Source organism: Meles meles, chromosome X, assembly GCF_922984935.1.
Source record: "Meles meles chromosome X, mMelMel3.1 paternal haplotype, whole genome shotgun sequence".
NCBI classification, from domain to species: domain Eukaryota; kingdom Metazoa; phylum Chordata; class Mammalia; order Carnivora; family Mustelidae; genus Meles; species Meles meles.
The window spans coordinates 60,945,381-60,965,471 of NC_060087.1; the positions used below are offsets into that span (position 1 = coordinate 60,945,381).

A 20,091-nucleotide genomic window follows, 5' to 3' on the forward strand; every position below is an offset into this window, starting at 1 on the left:
GGCGGGACCAACTGTCGGCCTCCGAGCTGGCCAATCCGCAGCGCCACGCTCCGCGCCAAAGCCTGAGCCCGCCCACAAAGGTCGCGCGCTTGCGCCTCCGCACCCCGGAGCTCAGAGGCGGTCGCGGCCCCAGACGAGCGGGGTGGTCTTGTGTCCTCTCGTCTCTCGCGGTTTTAGTCCAATACAAACCGTGTTTCTGCACATTTGTGCATGTGCTGTCCTCGTGAGGGAAAATGCCTGATATGACCTCAGTCATTTTAGTGGCCCCCAGAGACCGTCTCCATAGCCGGCTCCCCCAAATACCCTTCATTCCATGCTCTCCATTGCCTGGCGGGGCGCACGCTTTGAAATCAAACACCCTGGGAGCCATGGTCTCCGTGACTTAAACTCACACTGAAGGTCTTCAAGAGCCAAGCCAAAGCTCTCATTTAAGAAATTAGTAGTGCAAGGGGGCGCCTGGGTGGCTGAGTGGGTTAAAGCCTCTGCCGTAGGCTCAGGTCATGATCCAGGGTCCTGGGATGGAGCATCCGGCTTTCTGCTCGGCGGGGAGCCGGCTTCCTCCTCTCTCTTCCTGCCTCTCTGCCTACTTCTGACTACTTGTGATTTCTTTTTTTGTCAAATAAATAAATAAATAAATAAATCTTAAAAAAAAAAAGAAATTAGTAGTGCTGTAACTTACACATGGTCACCGTTTCTTTAGAGGCTCCAACTAGGATGCAGTCATTTTGAAACGCAGAGCTCAGAGCTTGGGGCAGGAAACCCTATAACTGAGTTTAAGTGGCGTGCTTGGGGGATCCTAAATAGCAGGTTGTGGGCCCACAAATATTGCCCTTCTTATACTGATAAGAACATGGACATTGTGATTCTTCAGAACATTAACATTCAGTGTTTGAAAACTCACCTGTTGACCCAGTCATGCCCACCCCAAGTCCAGAGGATTTTAAGCTTTTTGTAAATTTTATGGATCATTGGGAGTTTAAAAAGAGATCTTCTAAAAAGAGAATATGGTCTATTTTCCTGTTTCACGTGACCTTAAGGCGTATTTTCATATGGCGTTAAGCCTTCTGTTAAGAAGAGTTTTAGTAAAAAAAAAAAGAGAGAGAACAAAGAAAAAATGGGGTTGTAGTATACTATTTTCCCCATTTTCAGACATGAAAACTGACTTTGCCTAAGTTTTCAGAGCTGGGAAAGGGCAGAGCCACAATTCAGTACCAGGTCTATATGGACAAAAATCAGTGCTCACTCACCGTGTCCACTGCCTACTGCTGGAAAGAAATGGACAGCAATGGGAAATGAGGTTGATGAGGCAGTGGGAAGTGGGTTTGTGAAAGAGCTTGTTTATCCTGTTGAGGAGTTTGAATCACTTCTTTTCCTGGAGGCAAGTTTGGATTGGGGTGGGTGGAGCGTGTAGGTGCACTGGATACCCAACGTATGAGTGTGATGAGAAGAAGGGCTGGTGGGGAGAATTCCATAGAAAGGAAAAAAAAAAAAGAGATGGGAGCATGAAAATCTTCACCACCAGTCCAGGAAAGTCTATCTCCAATTGTCCTTTGGCTCAGTGTCCACCATCATCACTTATATATCCTTGGAACAGATGAGAACTCAAAATGAAGCAGAGCGAAACCCTGATTACTGTCTTAAGCAGCTGCACTTCTGTGGGCTGTGGAGAAAAGCTAGAAGGAACTCCCTCAGGAGCCAGGCTAGCCCCTCCCTGCTTCTCATCTGTCAGTCATCTCCAAAGGCTCTGAATATTAGGAAGAAAAGACCAACCTTCCAGCTTGCCTGCCCTTAGGCTACTGGATTTTCTCCGTTCCATTTTCACGCAGCCAGAGGACTTCCCCTTCTTTAAACCCACTAAGTCCTCCAGCCCTCTTTCGCTCTCCCTCAGTCCCACAGTCACTTCCTTTGGACCCTTCTCAGGGCCTTCCAGAGTCCCAGCTCTCGCCAGGGCGTGCCAACGACCCAGGAAGCTCACCACCCTGGACTCCTACTCCTCCTTTGTAAAAGGCCCCATACGTTCACAGACCAGAAAAAAGCAAGACGGTGGCGAAGGATTTAGAGGGATAAATGGAGAAAATGGAGGAGAATCAAAATAATAGTTACTACTATATCAGGCCCTGTTCAAAGCACTAAACTTACATTAATTCTCTTGGCTGTTCCTCATTTCACATCAACCCCAGAGTGACGGTTCCCATTCCCCCAGCAACTCTAAAGGGGATGGAGTTTAAAAACCTTCCCTAATTATTGTTATTTGTTTAAGTGTGATAATGGTATTATATTTTAAAAGCCCTTACCTGCTAGAGAAACATAATGGAGTATTTTCAGATAAAATTATATGACATCTGGAGTTTATACTAAAATACTCCAGGTGGGAGAAAAATGAGAGGAGGAAAGATGAGCATAGAGTGGCAAAATGTTGATAATTGTTGAAGCTTGTTACAGAGGTTCATTATCCTCTTCTCCCTACTCTGCCTGTTTGAAATTTTCCATAATAAAATTTTTTTTTTAACTTTGCTATCTCATCTGCAAATAACACTGAGTCACCTGTACTCAAAGACCGGAAATAAGATAATGAGGGAGAGTTCAGAATTGAGGGAGGGAGAGAGGGATGGGGCAGAATCAGAACAATAGCTATTACAAATATAACACTTTAGTGTCAAGCCTTGTTTCTACACAGTTTACATGAATTACGTCTTTCCAGCCTCACAACAACCTTATTCAGTAGTGTATGCTATTATTACCCGCCCTTTATAGATAAGGAAACTGAGGCACAGTAAGATAGAATAACATATACAAGTGTACACACCTTGTGGGTGGTAAAGCTGGGTTCCAAACCCCGGCACTTTTTGACTTTTTGATCCCCTTTTTTAAAAAATTTATTTATTTCTTTATTTAAGAGAGAGAGAGTGCTCAAGCGTGCAGGGGAAGGGCAGAAGGGGAGGGGCAGTGGAAGAGGGACAAGCAGACTACCTCCTGACATGGGGCTCAACGTGAGTCACAACCAAGAGTCAGACACACAACAGACTGAGCCACCCAGGGGTTCCTTGACACTTTGCTCTTAAACATGATGCTAGTTAGATATAGAAAGCAGCTGATGGGTGAAGGTAAGGGCTCATTCACCCATGTACTTATTCATCCATTTAATAGATATGTATTGAGCCTTGACAAGATGGACGGGCAAACATCTGGGTGCCAGGGATACAGTAGTGAGCAAAACAGACTGGTTCTTGCTGTCAAAGAGTTTGGAGTTTGATGGGAATGGGGGGGGGGGCTTGAAATAATGATCATGCAAGCATGTGGAAAATTACAAACCACGATGAGAGCACAGAAGGAGAGCTCCAGGGAGTTCTGAGAGCATATGATGAAGTACCTGGCCCAGTCTGAAGGGGCTGAGAAGGTCTTTCTGAGGAAGTAACATCTGAGCTGAGAGCTGAAGGATAAGGAGGAATTAATGGGACAAAAAAGGGAAGGGAAGAGCATTTCAGGCAGAGGGAAGAGCACAACCAAAGGTCCTGGAGCAGGAGAGAGCTCGATACACATGAAGAACTGGAAAGGCTAAGGCGGTGGGAGCAAAGCCTAGAAAGCTGGAGTTGGAAGGGCTTTTTTGAAGTCCAGTGCAATGTCACAGGTGAGAGAAGTGCTCCTGGGAAAGTAGGAAGTGTCTGGTGCAAGGTCACACCCTGAATCAGTGGCAGAAACAGGACTCAACCTAGGTTCCTTGACCCCCAGCCCAGCGCTCTTTTCTAGCACAGATCATGGCTTTCCTGCATATGAGGAGAAGGGAGGTAAACTGGGTGTCAGCTCAACATTGCTCACTGGGACAGAGAATGGCAGAGAGTGTTTTTGGAGATGGGTATAAATAAACAAATGAAGTCTTCATGAGCAAGGAGACCAAGGGTGAGTTTGGAGCCAAAAAAGAGGGAATTAATTTAGAAACAGGAAGAATTTAATTTGTGACTCCCAGATCCCTAATTAGGCTTTTCTCCCGCTATTTCTAGCAAGGGTTCTAATGTGGGTGGGATTTGTGGGGGGAGGGTTGGAGAAGAGTACTGAGGCTGAGGTCCTTGGCCACTCTATTGAGGTGAGGGGAGGATGCTCGGGCTCAGCGGCCCAGCTGCGAGTCATCTCCAGCTCTGCCAGCAGGGGGAGCCGGAAACCGAGCTTCCTAAGAATGGCGGCTGGCTTGGCCGGCGGCTGGCTTGGCCAGCGGCTGGCCTGGCCCCGGGCCTGCAGAAATCTTCATGGAAGCTAGTCAAGTCAGTCCAACATGCTGTGGAAATGACAGGAACTGAGGAGAAAGAGCGAGCCAAGAATTGGGATTATCCACAGGGTCTTTGCACTAAATTGCAGTCTTTGATAAGTGCCTTCTGAACCTGCCTCCTGGGGTTTCAGCAGAAGCAGGCAGGCAGCTAACGGTAGAGAATCATTTGACAGGAGAAAGCTGCTGCATGAAACGTGGCCTTCTAACACTCATTTTGGACTACCTCATCCACTCCCCAAACCTCACAGTTCTGTCTCTAACCTCATCCTTTTTCCTGAGTCTCAGACCTAGATGGCCAACTGGCTGCAGGGACGTATCTTTCCGGGAGCTTAAACTCAACATGGCACTGAACTCATCTCCCACCCTCCCCGAGTCTTGTTCCCTCAGTATCCCTCATTTCCATGAACAGCACTGCCACCACCATCCTCAAATCATTCAAGTCAGAAACTGTGAGGCATCTTTCCAGATCCTGTTGGCTTTACCTCCAAAATATAACCCAAACCCAAACACTTCCCTTCATCTCTCCTCTGTCACCGTTCTGGTCTATGGCATGGTCATCTCTCACCTGGCTCACTGCAATAGCTTCCTGACTTTCTCCCTGCTTTTCTTTGTGCCCACTACCCAATGTTTCTGCACCCAGAAACCAGAGTGATCTTCCAAAGACACCGATCTGATCATGTCATGGCTCTGTCTAAACCCTTCGAAGCCTCCTCCTTGCCCTCCAAATCAAGTCCTGCTTCCTCACCGTGGCTTTTCCTAATCTGGCTCCTGACTGCTTCTCCGCCTTATGACTCAATTCTCCACAGCCCCTAAACACACACACACACACACACACACACACACACACACACACACACACACCACACACACACACCCCACTCATCTCAAACTGAAGCACTTCCACTTAAGTCTTGCTTTGCGTGCTGTTTCCTCTGCCCGGACTTTCTTCCCTTCCTTTTTGTCTCACTATCTCCTCTTCACTGCTTGCCTCTCAGCTCAAGTTTTCCAGGGCCCTTCCATAATCCTTCCCAACAGTCATCCTCTGGGACACAATGTGATTCACCCTGCCTTTATCATTGGATTAGCCCATGGAATGTGGCTACCCGGTTACCTCTGGCTCACCCATGATCACATGCGCTCTGTGAAGGACACATCTGTCTTTTCCACTTTATAACTTCACAGAGCTTAGCCCGGTACCTACATATAGCAGCCAATAAGGAAATACTTTTGGATAGATGATGAATGGGTGGATGGACAAATTTGTCAATTTCCTGGTCTCAAAGGAGAGCAATAGACACCATGTTGGAGAGCTATAGTGAGGCCATGGGTAGGAGTGATAGATCTAAAGCAATAGTGGGGACCAGGAACCAAGGAAGGGGGGAGGTCCAAGCCTGCCCATCCCAGCCACACTTCTTGCCAGCACTGACTCTGTCTTATACCCGCCTCAGGAAGGACTCAGAAATAGCACAGAGCAATCTGAGTTACACCCAGGAATGGGATACTCCCTTTCTATTCTCTTCCCAAATCTCATGCTGGGAGAAAGCCACCCATGTCTGGCTGTGAAATGAATGGGCTCCAGCCGGTGCCTAGTGTTGGTGGATTCTCCAGATGCCCCATGCCCACTCGTTCCCCACGTCAAAAGCGTTTCTGGAAGCTCCCATGAGTTCCTCCTCGGCTCCTGCACCTTCTTCCTGCAGCCGCAGAGAAAGGCTCCCTACGCGGCATGAGCACCTATCCAAAAAGCTGAAGTCAAGGCTTCTCCCTGATGTCAGCCCAAGAAGGGATCCCTGGGGGCCCCTTATCTTAACCTTTGTGGTCCTTTGCCCTTCCTCCTTGGCACTACCTGAGGCAGGAAATAAAATCTACAAGCTCTTGAGGGGAGGATGGAGGGTTACATTTTTCTACAGCCCTTCGAAGGCCTTGGCCCCCTGCCTAGATCTGAGTCAGGAACTGTATGTCCCAGAGAATTGGCTTCCCAGCCATCTGCTCTGAGCTTAAAGAGCCTAGGGTCCCTCATTGGATGCTCTGTTCAAATTAGCCAAGAAGGGCAGGGTGAGGACGACAGAGCAGGCAGGATCTTGGCCAGTCTAGGCCTCCTAGACTGTGTGTGGAGGAAAGGGGCAGATATGTGACACCAGGGCACAGCGAGGGCATGGCAAGTCCCCAAGCAGAGAGCACCTCTCACAGCCCAGCTGCACTGCTCCCAGAGCCAAGCTTTCCCAGCTCCCCTTTCGAGGGAACTCATGACTTTATGCCGGCCCACAACAAGCAAGAAATTACTGTTCTCCTTTACCAGTCACAGGAACCAAGGCTCAAAAGGGTTAACTGCTTTACACAAAGTCGCACAGCAAGTACGCCTCAGATTCAAAGAAAGCAAGACCAGGACCAGGGCGTCAACTCCCAGACCCTTGGTAAATGGTTGCCAAGGCTACTAGAGAATGATTCTCCCTTTCAGTGAGCAGGTAGGTAGTCTGAGGACAATGACGGGAAGGGGATACAGAAAGTCACACTCCTTCTATGCCTAGGACATAGCTTGCTCCATCCAGGAGAAAACATGTCTTTAACCCTTTAACGTACATTGTATCCGGTAGTAGGAATGGGTCAGTTTCATACATGGAAAATTTTAGGGTGGAGACAATGAAAGACTTACATAAGGTCTCACATCAGAGGGTAAGAGATAAATGAATCAATCCGAGAAACCAGACGGATCCACTGGAGGAAGCCTGATGAGGCACCCTTTAGTCCCCAAATCCCCTCAGCCCTGTACATTCACAGGATTGAAGAACCAAGCATCAGGCATAGTTGCCCGAGGGGGCACATTTGGGGACTCATAGAAATAGGGAACCCCTGGATGCCTGGGTGGCTCAGTCAGCTAAGCGTCTGCCTTCAGCTCAGGTCATGATCCCGAGGTCCTGGAATTGAGCCCTGCATCAGGCTCCCTGTTCAGCATGGAATCTGCTTATCCCTCTCCCTCTGCCCCTCTCCCTGCTCATGCTCACTCTCTCTCAAGTAAATGAATAAAATCTTAAAAAGGAAAGAAAGAAAGAAAGAAAGAACGAACGAACGAACGAACCTTCTGGGGCTGATCTTTAGCGTACTAGGGGTTTTCAACCCTAGATTCAAGTTAGAGTCACTGGGGATCTTTTAAATAGTAACTGTGTTTGCAATATATATATCCAATAAAGGAAGAGTATCCAGAATATATACAGAGCATTGACAAATCAATAATAAAACGACAACCTAAAAAATACAGGCAAAAGATAGGAACAGACACCACATGGGAGAGGATATATGAATGATGGATGAGCACATGAAAAGATGACCAACATAGTCATTAGGGAAATGCAGTTTAAAACCACAGTAATAGGGGCGCCTGGGTAGCTCAGTGGGTTAAGCCTCTGCCTTCGGCTCAGGTCATGGTCTCAGGGTCCTGGAATCAAGCCCTGCGTTGGCCTCTCTGCTCAGCGGGAAGCCTGCTTCTCCCTCTCTCTCTGCCTGCCTCTCTGCCTACTTGTGATCTGTCTCCCTGTCAAATAAATAAATAAAATCTTAAAAAAAAAATAAGACCACAGTGAGGGATGTCTGCATGGCTCAGTGGGTTAAGCCTCTGCCTTCAGCCAGGGTCATGATCCCAGGGTTCTGGGATCCACCGAAGTCAGGCTCCCTGCTGAGCAGGGAGTCTACTTCTCCCTCTGCCACTGCCCCTGCTTGTGCTCTCTCTCTGTCAAATAAATAAAATCTTTAAAAAGAAAAAAAAAAGGACAGAAAATACAAAGTGTTAGCAAGGTTGTGGAACAACTGTAACTCTCATATTTTGTTGGTGAGAGTGCAAATTGGCACAAGAATTTTGGAAAACAGAGTTTCAAGCAAGTTCCACATAAATCCAGCAATTCAACCCCAAAAGAAATGAATGCACGTGCCTATGGAAAGATTGGGATGACCCAAATATCTCTGGATGTGTGAATGGCTAAACAAACTGGTGTGTCCACACAAGGGAATACCCTTCGGCAATGGAAGGGACTACTACTGATCAGTGCAACAACTTGGATAGATCTCAAAGGTATTGTGCTACAGGAAAGAAGCCGATCTCAAAATGTCACATACTGCTCAATTCCACTTATATGCAGTTCAAGAACAATCAAAATGAATCTATGGTAGAAATAAAAATGGTGGGTTCCTCTGGCAGGGGTGGGGGCATTGACTGGGATGGTGGAAATGGTCTATGTTTTTACTGGGGCAAGGGATACACATTGCCCACAGTTACCACAATTCATTGAACTACATACTTAAGACCTACACATTTTACTGTGCGTACATTATGCCTTAATTTAAAATGTCCAGCTCTTAACTATAGAAAACAAACCATGGATTGCTGGAGGGGAGGAGGTGTGGGGATGGGATAATTGGGTGATGGGCATTAAGGAGGGCACGTGATGTAATGAACACTGGGTGTGACACGCAACTGATGAATTATTGAACAGTGTATCTGAAACTAATGATGTCCTCTATGTTGGCTAGTTGAATTTAAATAATAAATATATAGTTAAAAATGAAATAGATGGACCATTAAGAATAAACAAAGAAACAAACAAATAAAATACCATGTCCTGGCCCACCTCTGACTAATTAAATCAAAATCTCTAGAGGTGGGGCCTGGGCAAGGACCTTTTTTAAATCTCCCCAAGGAAGACTATACTTTCAGGGATCATTTCTATAGTTTGTTAAATCTCCCCAAGGGACACTCATGTGCAGCTGGTCAGAGAAGCACTGATTAATATTACCACCATCTTTCCCTAGCAACAGACTCTTTCAGTCTCCTGTGTCATGGAGACCTTTCAAAGGTGCCCATCGAAAAGAGTCCCTCCTAGGATCACCAGCAGAGGTAGGCAGGTGGGACAGGTGAGTGGGTGTAGACACTTGCCACATGTCTCAGAAGATGTTTCATATCAATCCATAAGAACACTGCATTTCACACTTTGAAATGGCTAAAATAGTGAATGTACTGTTATGTGACTTTCATCTCAATTCAAAAGATAAAAAAAATTCAAGAGCTTCTTAAGTTTATTTACTTATTTATTTTTAAAGCATTTTATTCATTTGATGGAGAGAGACACAGTGAGAGAGGGAACACAAGCAGGGGGAGTAGGAGAGGTAGAAACAGGCTTCCCACCAAGAAGGGAGCCTGATGTGGGGCTCAAACCCAGGACACGGGGCTTGATTCCAGGACCTGGATATCATGACCTGAGCTGAAGGCAGACACTTAATGACTGAGCCACCCAGGTGCTCCAAAAGCTTCTTTAGTTTTAATAGCTACATATATTCTACTGTGAGAGCGTACTTTAATTCCTTTGACCAGTCCCCTGTTGGTGGATATTTTTCCAGTCTGCTACTACAAATATCCTGGTACATGCATTCCTGTGAATATATGTGAATGTATCTGTAGGATGATTTCCTAAAGGTGGAATTGTTGAGGTCAAAGAGTAGGTGTCTTTCTCATTTGGACAGAAACTGCCAAATTGCCTTCCATAAAGGATGGGCGAGCTTCTGTTCCCATCAGCAATGTACCAGAATGCCTGTTTCCCCACACTCTTGCTGACAATGGTTTCTAACCTTTAGATCTTCGCCCTTCTGCTTCTTAAAAAAGTCATCTCATAGTTTTATTTTCATTTCCCCTTAGAGTAGGTCTTCGCTGAGACCAGTCAAGTGGAGAACAAGCATGTCATTTTGGGTGTAGAGAGGGAGGCAGTTACCTGTTCTAGCATAGTGTTAGCTTTGAACAAGTCACCAAGAATCCCAAGAATGCTTTCCTGAGTATTAAGGACTTCCAAAGGTCTCTCTTAGGTCAGACCTCTCACTCGAGCCCCAGCCTCCTATATAAAGGCCTCCCTGATATCTCTTACTGAACACACCCAGAAGTATGGGCTCCCAATCCACCTTCCAACCTGAGCTGCTCCAGTCTTTCCCATCTCTGTGAATGGCACCACCATACACCGAGTTGCTGAAGCCCCAAACCTAGAAACTAGGAACGTTGTCTCTTCTCTGTCCCTCACCCAAACCATCACCAAGACTTTCAGGCTCTATCTGCAAAATACATCCTGAATCTCTCCGCTTTTCCCCACCAAACTGCAAGCACCCAAGCCTAAGCCACCTGGCATTTGCCAGTGACTTCCTAATTGGCCTCCCTATTCTAATTCTTGTCTCCCAGTCCGTTTTTCTTATTAGGGTAATTAAATCCATTCTTCAATCAGCAGCCAATAATCTTTTTTAAAAATAGAAACCAGATCACATCATTCCTTTGCTTAAGACCTTTCATGAGTCCACAGTGCCCTGAAAATACCATCCAAACTCCTTACAGCACCCTGCAAGTCCCTAGCGCTCAGACGGGTCCAAATCCCATCCTGTTTGTTCATTTCACCTCAGGGTCCAAATCCCATCCTGTTTGTTCATTTCACCTCAGGGTCCAAATCACATCCTGTTTGTTCATTTCACCTCAACCACATGGGCTTTCATTCTCTTCTTCAAACAACCAAGGCCATTTCCATCACAGAGGCTTTGCATTTGCTCTTCCCTCTGCCGGGAACATTTTCTCCTAAAATCTTAGCAAGGCTGGCTCCTTCTTAGCATCCAGATCTCAGCTCTCTCTCCTGTGAGACCTTTCCTGACCCATCCTCTCTAAAGTAGCTACCTCACCTCCCTCATTAACAGGTCCCAAAGGACCTGTTTATGTCTTTTGGAGCCCTTACCAGTATTGAGACATTTTTCCTTCCTCTGTTTACTTCTACATTGTCTGTTCCCCTCCAGAACATTAGCTCCATGTTTGTATCTCCAATACCCACACTAGTTCTGAGGCACAGGAGGTGCTTAAAAAGTATTTGGAAGGAATGAACTGTTTGGTAGTGCTTTTTTGTTTTCAAAGCCTCCTCCTGCTCTCCGATTTAAAGAGGGAGGAGGCCATCAGAGAAGGAAGGGTTGTTTTTCAACACCAAGAAGGGAACAAAACTGATTTTAAGTACTCAGGGTCCACATCTCTCCAAATAATTAGCAAAAAAAAAAAAAGTCTAACCAAAGCTCTCCTTGGAAACACTGGGGAGCCTCCTTTGAATTATCGTGTCTCATTGCAAGCAATAAAACAACCTTCTTTTGTCAATATTCTCTGCTTCAGATTTGTCACTAATTCCAGCTGGCCTCGTCCCAGCCAATCTGAATGACCGAAAGGCAGAGTGAATACAATTTAATCAGCAGCTCGGCCCCCGCGGGATGAGCTGGCGGTGTCTCTGTGGGCCTCGTCGCTAAAAGGTATTCCAGGGGCAGTGATTTTTGCACCGAATAAAGGCCGGCCAGCAGGAACCCCGCTCCTGCGGCGGGGGAATCTGGCAGGCACTGAGGCAGGGTGGGGGCGAGGCGGGCGGGGTGGGGGGGGGGGCGGGCGGCAGAAAGGCGGGGGACGAGCAGGAAGGAAGACAATGCCACACGCACGAAGGGTCGTAGTACAAACCGTTCCGACCGTGACATCCTTTCTGCCTCCCACGACGGCCTCGGGGCGGGTTCCTCTTGCCCTGGGTCCACGGGGAAACTGAGGTTCTGAGGGCCCTGCCTGCCACCTCGGTGCCCGCGGAGGGCACCACTCCCCCGCCTCATCTCCTGCCCTCAGTGAGCCCGGCGGCGCCGGGGCCGTTGCTATGGCATCTCTGGAGTGTCACAAGTGCCCAGGAAGCATACAAATCGACCTGCGTGAGACATAGCCCTGTGCAAAACAACTTCCAATTTACTCGCAATAATTACTACCCCCAGATAATCGCCTGTACCCAGGCGGGCGAGGAGGGCTTAGAGGGGGAAGGGAGGCAAGAGGCGAAGGGGAAGGGGGGAGGGGGGAGGGGGAAGCACCAGGCCAGGCGGCTGCCCTGCCAAGGGGTTGAGGGAAGGGTAGGGGGAGAAGAGAGGTGGTCTTCCTGAATTCGGCACTGAGAAAGCGCTCTGTTCTGGGTGGTTCTGGAAACTTGCATGGTCTTCTGGATGGATCCTCTTAGGGCATTGCATTCAGTAGGTACTGGGCACTCCGGTGCTGGGCGTTTTGCCTGGCATTGGGGATGCAAAGGCCAGTACTTGCAGTGGAGGCTCACAGAGTCCTGGGAGCCAAAAATAAAGTAAGATAAAATAAAATAAAATAAGGCAGCGAGATACGCAAACATGGTGCAATTATAAGAGCCATCATTCATTCAACATGTATTTATTAAGTACCTACACTATGCCATGCACAGCAGTGAACAAAACAGACAAAACTCCTGCCCTCATGAAGTTTCCACTGAAGTGGAAAGAGACAACTTTGTAAAATATAAATAAAAGTAAACCGTTAGTTGGTGTATTTGGGTCCTCTAGAGAAACAGAACCGACAGGGTGTGTATAAATACGTAAAGAAATTTCCTGTGAGGAATTACTTCATACAGTTTTGGAGGCTGGGTAGTCTGGGATATGCAGTGGGTGAGCTGGAGACCCAGGGGAGCCAATGCTGGAAGCTTCTCTCTGAGTCCCAAGACAGGAGAATAACGTCCCAGCTCCAAGACATTCAGGCAGAAAGAATTTTCTTACTCAATCTTGTATTCAGGCCTTCAATGGACTGGGGGGAAGCCCACCCACACTGGGGAGGGCGATCTGCTTTTCTCCCTGTACAGATTCAAATGTCAATCTCATGCAGAAACACCCAGACATGATAGTTAACGAAATATCTGCCGCCCCCCCCACCCCCCTCCTGCCAGTCAGGTTGACACAGAAAAGGAACCATCACAACCTGGTGATGAGAGGCGTGGCCATAGTTGCTGACAAGTGAAAAATAAAACAGGAGAGTAGGAATAGAAAGTGTTGGTGGGCTTGGGGTTGCCACTTTAAACGAGGCGATGGAGAAAGTCTCAGAGAGAAAGTATCATTTGAATGAAGACTTGAGAGAAGTGAGGCAGGGGTGCCTGGGTTGCTTGGTGGGTTAAGCATCTGCTTTTAGCTCAGGTCCTGGCCTCAGCATTCTGGGATCCCATCAGATCCCAGCAGAGGCTCCCTGCTCAGTGGGGAGTCTGCCTCTCCCTCTGCCCCACCCCTCTTGTGCTCTCTCTCAGATAAATAAATACAATCTTTAAAAAATAACAAATTAAAAAAAGGAAAGAAAGAAATGAGGCAGCAAGCCATGCGGATTTCCAAGAATGTTCCAGGCAGAAGGAAGAGTAGGTACAAGGGCACTGAGGCAAGAGCATGTCTGGTGTGTCGGAGGAACAGCGGTTATGAGTCCAGGCTAGCTGGAGCAGAGTAAGCAAGGTCTCGATGGCAAGGAAAGAGGCAGCGACAGAACACACGGGCCACGTGGGCCAATGTGAGGATGGATACTACCAGTGAAGGGAAAGCCATTGCTGGATTTTGAGGTGGAGACCCAGGATTTGCACATGTTTCAGTAGGATCCCTCCAGCTTCTGAGTAATGAATAGACTGTGTGTGTAGGAAGGGTGGTGAGGGTCAAGGGTGAAGCAGGCGCACTGCTAGGGGCTATTCTATTGCGGCAATCCAGGTGAAAGGTGATGGGAGCTTAGACCTGTGGAGATGATGAGAAGTGGTGAATTCTGGGTATATTTTGCAGGTAGAGCCAATGGGATTTGCTGACGGATCAGACATGTGGTGGGATGAAGAGAGAGAAGGGGCACCTGGGTGGCTCCATGGATAAAGAATCTGCCTTCAGCTGGGGTCATGATTGCAGGGTCCTGGGATTAAGCCCTATGTTGGGCTCCCTGCTCGGTGGGGAGTCAGCTTCATCCTCTCCCTCTTCCCCTCTCCCATGGCTCGTGCTTTTTTTCTCTCTCTCTCTCTCTCTCAAATAAATAAATAAAATCTTTAAAAAAGAAAAGAGAGGAGTCAGAGACGATCAAGAGAGAACATGTCTTGGGACAGGTATTGAGGTATGAACTGGAGAGAGTTCAAGCGCATGGGGACTGAGGAGTTAAGTTGAGCTACCCCCCCCCCCCCCCCCGCCCTTTTCAGCTGTGTGACCTTGGGCTAGTTGCTTGCCATCTCTGAACCCAGGTTCCCTCGCCTGCAGAAACTTACAGGGCTGTTTTGAAGATTTAACGAGGGGAGGGATATAAAACCCCAGGTTCCACGGCTGGCACAGAGTAGGTGCTCCCTGAGCAATTGCCCCCTTGTCCCTCTCTTTCTGAGGAAGTTGGAGAAGCTTCAAAGCAGAGCCAAGATTAGGGACCATAAAGGATGAGTACTGTTCTGTTAGGTGGAGTGGAGGTGGGGGGGATCCTGGCTGTCTCAGTCTGTAGGGCCTTTGACTCTTGATCTCAGAGACCATGAGTTCAAGCGCTACGTTGGGGGAAGAGTTAACTTAAAAAAAATTAGAGGGGCGAAAGGGCTCATTCTTCACAACAAGTGGGGCATGGGGAATGAAGCCAATGGCCAGACAGGCCTTAGTGGAAGTCCTGGGGTGGGGAAGGCTGCAGGAAGACAGGGAGCACTGGAGCATGGAGAAAGTATAAGGGAAAGAAAGTCATGTGCAAAGAAAGGGGATGGTGTGAGGGGAGGGGAGGCTGCCCTCCCACCTCTCTGGTTCTGCCTTGGGCCAGCCCTGGCCCAGAGGACTTTTGAAACCTTCTCAGTTACGGGACGAAGTTGGTCGTAACTATGGCATACAAATTCCCAGCTCGGCGAGGGGTTGACTGAGCTCTGTGCTATAAGGAGTCACACAACAAACATCTGGCTTGGCTACCGGCCAAGACAGGGGACCCCCCCCCCCGCCCCCCACCCCCCGCCACCAACTCTGACCATACACACACTGATTACAAACATATGGCCCCCAAGGAGGGGACTTTCCAAAAGGCCTCGAGAGCCGTCTTTGCCTTTGCCTAGGTCCCCTTACTGCCTTACTTCTTGCATGAAAGCACGAATTCCTCTTACATGGGACAAATAGGCCCATGCCGAGGACCCGCCACCCCCACCCCCCAGAACCATGAACCATCCAATCTCCTCACTTCACGGGAGGCTCTGACAACATCTGCCTGAGTTCCCATCCAGTCCCATGCCTGTTCTTGATCTCTCTGAGCCTTATTTTCCACCTCCGCAGAGAAGGATATAAATGACACTTCCTTTGCAGGCTTGATGAAAGGCTCTAATGGGATTATCAGAGACTGTGACTCAGAGGCATTAAGTACTGAGAAGAGCGGATTGACCCCCGCCCCCGACTCCACACTTAATGCTACAAATTATCATTAGGTGATTCAGAGGAAAAATTGTACCAAATGTAAAAAGGGGAAGAAAGTCCAACCAAGTTCTGATTTTTCCTGTGATGACTACTTTGATGGAGACCTTTGAAATATCAACTGTCATATGCTTTCCCCCAACACTTTTGTTGTTGTTCCTGCTTTTTGAATGCCCTCAGAATGTTTATTGAACAATTGGGCCCTGGAGAATATGGATTTGGAAACCGTAATAGGTCAGACACATTCTTCTTGGCCAGGAGCAGGGAACATTCAATAGCGTTTACTACCTGCCAGGGAATGTTCTAGGTCATTTTATTCTTCAACAGACCCTGCGAGGTTGGTATAATTATTATCCTCCTTTTACAGATGGGAGAGGTAAGACTCAGGGGAGTGAAGTGACTTGCCTACCATTAAACAGAGGGCAAATGCTGGTCAACATCTTGTACACAGGCAGTCTTGCTGCAAAGGCCCTATGCTCCATTACAATGCTATACTGTCTCTTCAAACTGTTGGATCAAACCCTGTGAGATCCTCATATCCCAAGGGGAATGGGGATCGCCTGAGGGAATGGCATTTGCTCTTAGCAGCCCTCACCCTGGGTAGAGAGGCAGCCCCAAACCCTCATCCTCACTGAAAACTACATGAGGGCTCAAATCGGCAATGGGGCTGCCCAGCGACCCTCTTTGGGGAGGCACCTCTAAGTCCCAACTCTGTCTCAGGCTTACCACCTTTCTCCTCCCAGGAGAGCAAGCAGACCCTCCACAGTGCCTTATGGAGGCTTTTTACTCCTCCCCCAAACAGTGGTGCTCATCTGCCCTCGCCTTTCTCACCCTGCGCACCTGGGCGACCTCATCCCTCCATGACTGGAATCACCTTCTTTATCCTGACGCTTGGTCCAGATCCCTTCTCTGAATTCTCAAACCATCTCTCTGGCTTCGTGTCTCTCGAGGACCTAGTGCTCCACCTGCGGTGTGAACTCAGTGGGTATCTTCTTCCTCAGAACCTTCTCCTCCTTCCGTGTCCCTCTTCTTGAGGAATGGCTCCGCCATTTATCTACCTGCTTCAGCCAGAACCCCGGGAGTCATCCTCAAGTTTTCTTTGCCTTCGCTGCCCACACCCCATCAGGCACCAGGGCCTGTCAATGTTACCTCCTACCTATCTCGTGAATCTACTCCCTTCTCTCCATCCCCACCGCCACCTCCCTAGTCCAAGCCACAACCATCAGAGAGATGAAGTAAAAGGCAAAAGTCTTCTCCCTGCCCCCACCCCGGCCCCCTGCCTCTATTCTCCCCCTTCCAATCCATCTTCCACCCCACAACCAGGGGGACGGTGAGTTCTTTTTAAATTTAATTTTATTTTAGATTTTATCTATTTATTTGGGACAGAGAGAGAGTGCACACACACTAGCAGGGAGAGGGGCAGAGAGAGAAGCAGGGTCCCGCTGAGCAGGGAACACCATGTAGGGCTCCATCCCAGGACCCTGGGATCATGACCCGAGCTGAAGGCAGATGCTTCACCAACTGAGCCACCCAGGCACTCCCCAGGGTGAATTCTTTAAAACACAATTTAACACAATAATTGACATTAACAAAAACCCAGAGCTCTTTGATTTCTTTATTTTTCTTAGGATTAAGTTGAAATTCCTATACAGCTCTGATGTAGCACTGTGCTATTAAGCAAGCCATTTTCCAGGATGGGCTCTGGAGTTTATGTTAAACTTCAGTCCTGATGCCAAACCAGCTAGTGTGACTTTTGGTCCACTCTTCACCTCTCTGATCTGCAATTCTCTCGCTTGCTTGGTAGGACAGAACAGTTCCTAGGTGGGAGGATGGTTGTGAGGGTGCGAGTCCCATGCTGAGCTCTGTGCCCCACACAGAGGTGCATGAATCAGTCACTGACGGTCAGATCAGAGAACTATAAAGTCAACTGTACCAGCCATATACATTACTGATTTAATCAACTAATGATTAATAATCGTTGTTCATGACATCATGGATCTTGTTAAATTGTACTATACATTATGATTATATTAATTTGGCTTTTTAAAAAATATTTATTTATTTGACAGACAGAGATCACAAGTAGGCAGAGAGGCAGGCAGAGAGAGAGAGAGAGGAGGAAGCAGGCTCCCCGCGGAGCAGAGAGCCCAATGCGGGGCTCACCTGAGCCGAAGGCAGCGGCTTAACCCGCTGAGCCACCCAGGCGCCCCTTAATTTGGCTTTTATGATTATCTCTCCAGCCTCACTTCTCACAAACCCCCCCCACCTCTCTTCCCTTTCCTTTTGTTGTCATATACTTCGACCCACCCGACCTCCCAGTTTTCTCACTCTGTCTCCCTGTTAAATTTTTCTCTCCCCACCCTGATCCCTCCAACCTCTTTTTGTATTGCCAAGTCCCTTGCGGTATCAGTTCGGGCATTGATTTCTCTGGGCAACCTGCCCAGACCCTCCCAAGACCACTGAAGATGGCTCTCCCATGGGCCCGCGGAGCACCCCACGCTACCTTTTTAGAGCCTCTATCATACTGTATGTGTCAATCTATCTGCAGTTCTGTTTTCCACGGTTTCAGTGACCCAAGGTCGTCCGTGGTCCAGAAGCAGATGGTCCTCCTAACATAGCATCAGAAGGTCAATAGCAGCTTCACGCTACGTCCAGGTGCTTACGTCACTCACCTCATTTCATCTCATCATGCAGGCAGTTTATCATCTCACATCATCACAAGAAGAGTGAGTCCAGTACAAGAAGATATTTTGGGAGACAGAGACCACATTCACATAACATTTATTGCAGAATATTTTTGTAATTGTTCTATTTATTCATTGTTGTTAATCTCTTACTATTTCTTTATGAATTAAACTTTATCATGCAGATAAGGAGGGAATAGGGAAGCCTGGGGGGCTCAGTCAGTTAAATGTCTGCTTTTTTAAAGCGTAGTTCTTTTTTTTTTTAATATTTTATTTATTTGACAGAGAGAAATCACAACTAGGTAGAGAGGCAGGCAGAGAGAGAGGAGGAAGCAGGCTCCCCGCGGAGCAGAGAGCCCGATGTGGGGCTCGATCCCACGACCCTGGGATCATGACCAGAGCCGAAGGCAGAGGCTTTAACCCACTGAGCCACCCAGGCGCCCCAGTTAAATGTCTGCTTTTGACTCAGGTCATGATCCCAGGGTTCTGGGATCCAGCCCCGCATCGGGCCCCTTGCTCAGTGGGGAGCCTGCTTCTCCCTCTTCCTGCCTTCTCCTGCTTGTACTCTCTCTCTCTCTCTGACAAATAAATAAAAATCTTAAAAAAAGAAAAGATAAGGAGGGGGGCACCTGGGTGGCTCAGTGGGTTAAAGCCTCTGTCTTCAGCTCAGGTCATGATCCCAGGGTCCTGGGATCGAGCCCCGCATTGGGCTCTCTGCTCAGCGGGGAGCCTGCTTCCTCCTTCTCTCTCTGCCTTCCTCTCTGCCTACTTGTGATCTCTGTCTGTCAAATAAATAAATAAAATCTTTAAAAAAAGAGAAAAGATAAGGAGGGACTACTGTATTTCTTGTCACACTCCTATAATTAGGCTGTCCGTTTGCTGAGGAGCTCTGTGTCTTATTCACCACTACATACCATGCTCTTAGCACCGCTGGGCACAGAGTAGTTGTCTAATAAATGTTTGCTGAAGTCTGGCTGCATTCCCCCCTCATTAGCCACCCCCCCAACTCCCTTCATGGGGTCCAAGGCCCTGAGCCAAAACTCTTCAGAGCTTAAAGCTGCTACCTGAGAACACAGAATCAGAATGAACCAAAGCAGGTGGTTTAACCAACTGGTCACTGCAAGAACTTTCTGTGTCTGCCCTAGGGGTATTTCTCTCCTTGGGTTCATAGCCATCTCATGCTCTGTGGGCTTGGTGAAGGTATGGGTATTAATGTGTGTGTGTTGGGGGGAGAGATTTAGGGCAAGTTGACTCACCTCAAAGATGAAGTTCAAATGCAATGAACTTCATTTCTGTCATCTGTAAAATGAGGACTAAGGTCCACCTGTTGGGGTCATCATGGAGATTTACTGAGGTAATACATGGAGGTGCTTTGTAAACTGTACAAGACCACATGTGGCACTCGATGATGATCACGCACAGAAAAGGCGTTGCTCTTTGGCTCAAGTCTTTTCAAGGTCCCGTGGACACAAGGGGCCTCCTGCTTATACAGCATTATCGTTAACAATCAGGTTACAACTGATTGACATTATCACTTTCTTTATATTTGGCAGATCTCCAGCCTGTGGCAACACGCTGATCACCATAGAGACCTGAGAAGTGCCCTCGCCTCACTGGTACCACATTTACAAACCAACCCTTAAAGTGGATTATTTTGTAGATGGCTGCTTTCATCTATTCAATGTTGATTCTATTAGTTCTAATTTCAGAGGGTGACATTTTCTAAACTTGTCCCCTTAAGCACAAGCAAAAACTTTGGCTCCCTTTTTTTTTGGAAGTGAAAAATACAGAGTGTGCTTGGGGAAACAGTGAGGAAACAAGACAGATGGAGGGGAGGGATTGTAGGGGAACTGCGGGATATACCTCTTCCTCATTTGTTCAGCACCCACAACATGCCAGTAACTGGGCTAGATA

General features: G+C 47.8%; 1 protein-coding gene across 1 annotated transcript in view; it reads left to right on the forward strand.

The window, feature by feature from the left end:
* Positions 1-19,820, forward strand: part of PIN4 (peptidylprolyl cis/trans isomerase, NIMA-interacting 4) — a 53,780-nt gene extending 33,960 nt beyond the window's left edge. The window contains exon 4 of the mRNA XM_045996108.1: positions 19,731-19,820. Coding sequence (XP_045852064.1) covers positions 19,731-19,820 — 90 coding nt within the window. The remainder of the gene's footprint in view (positions 1-19,730) is intronic.
* The last annotated feature ends 271 nt before the right edge of the window (positions 19,821-20,091 follow it).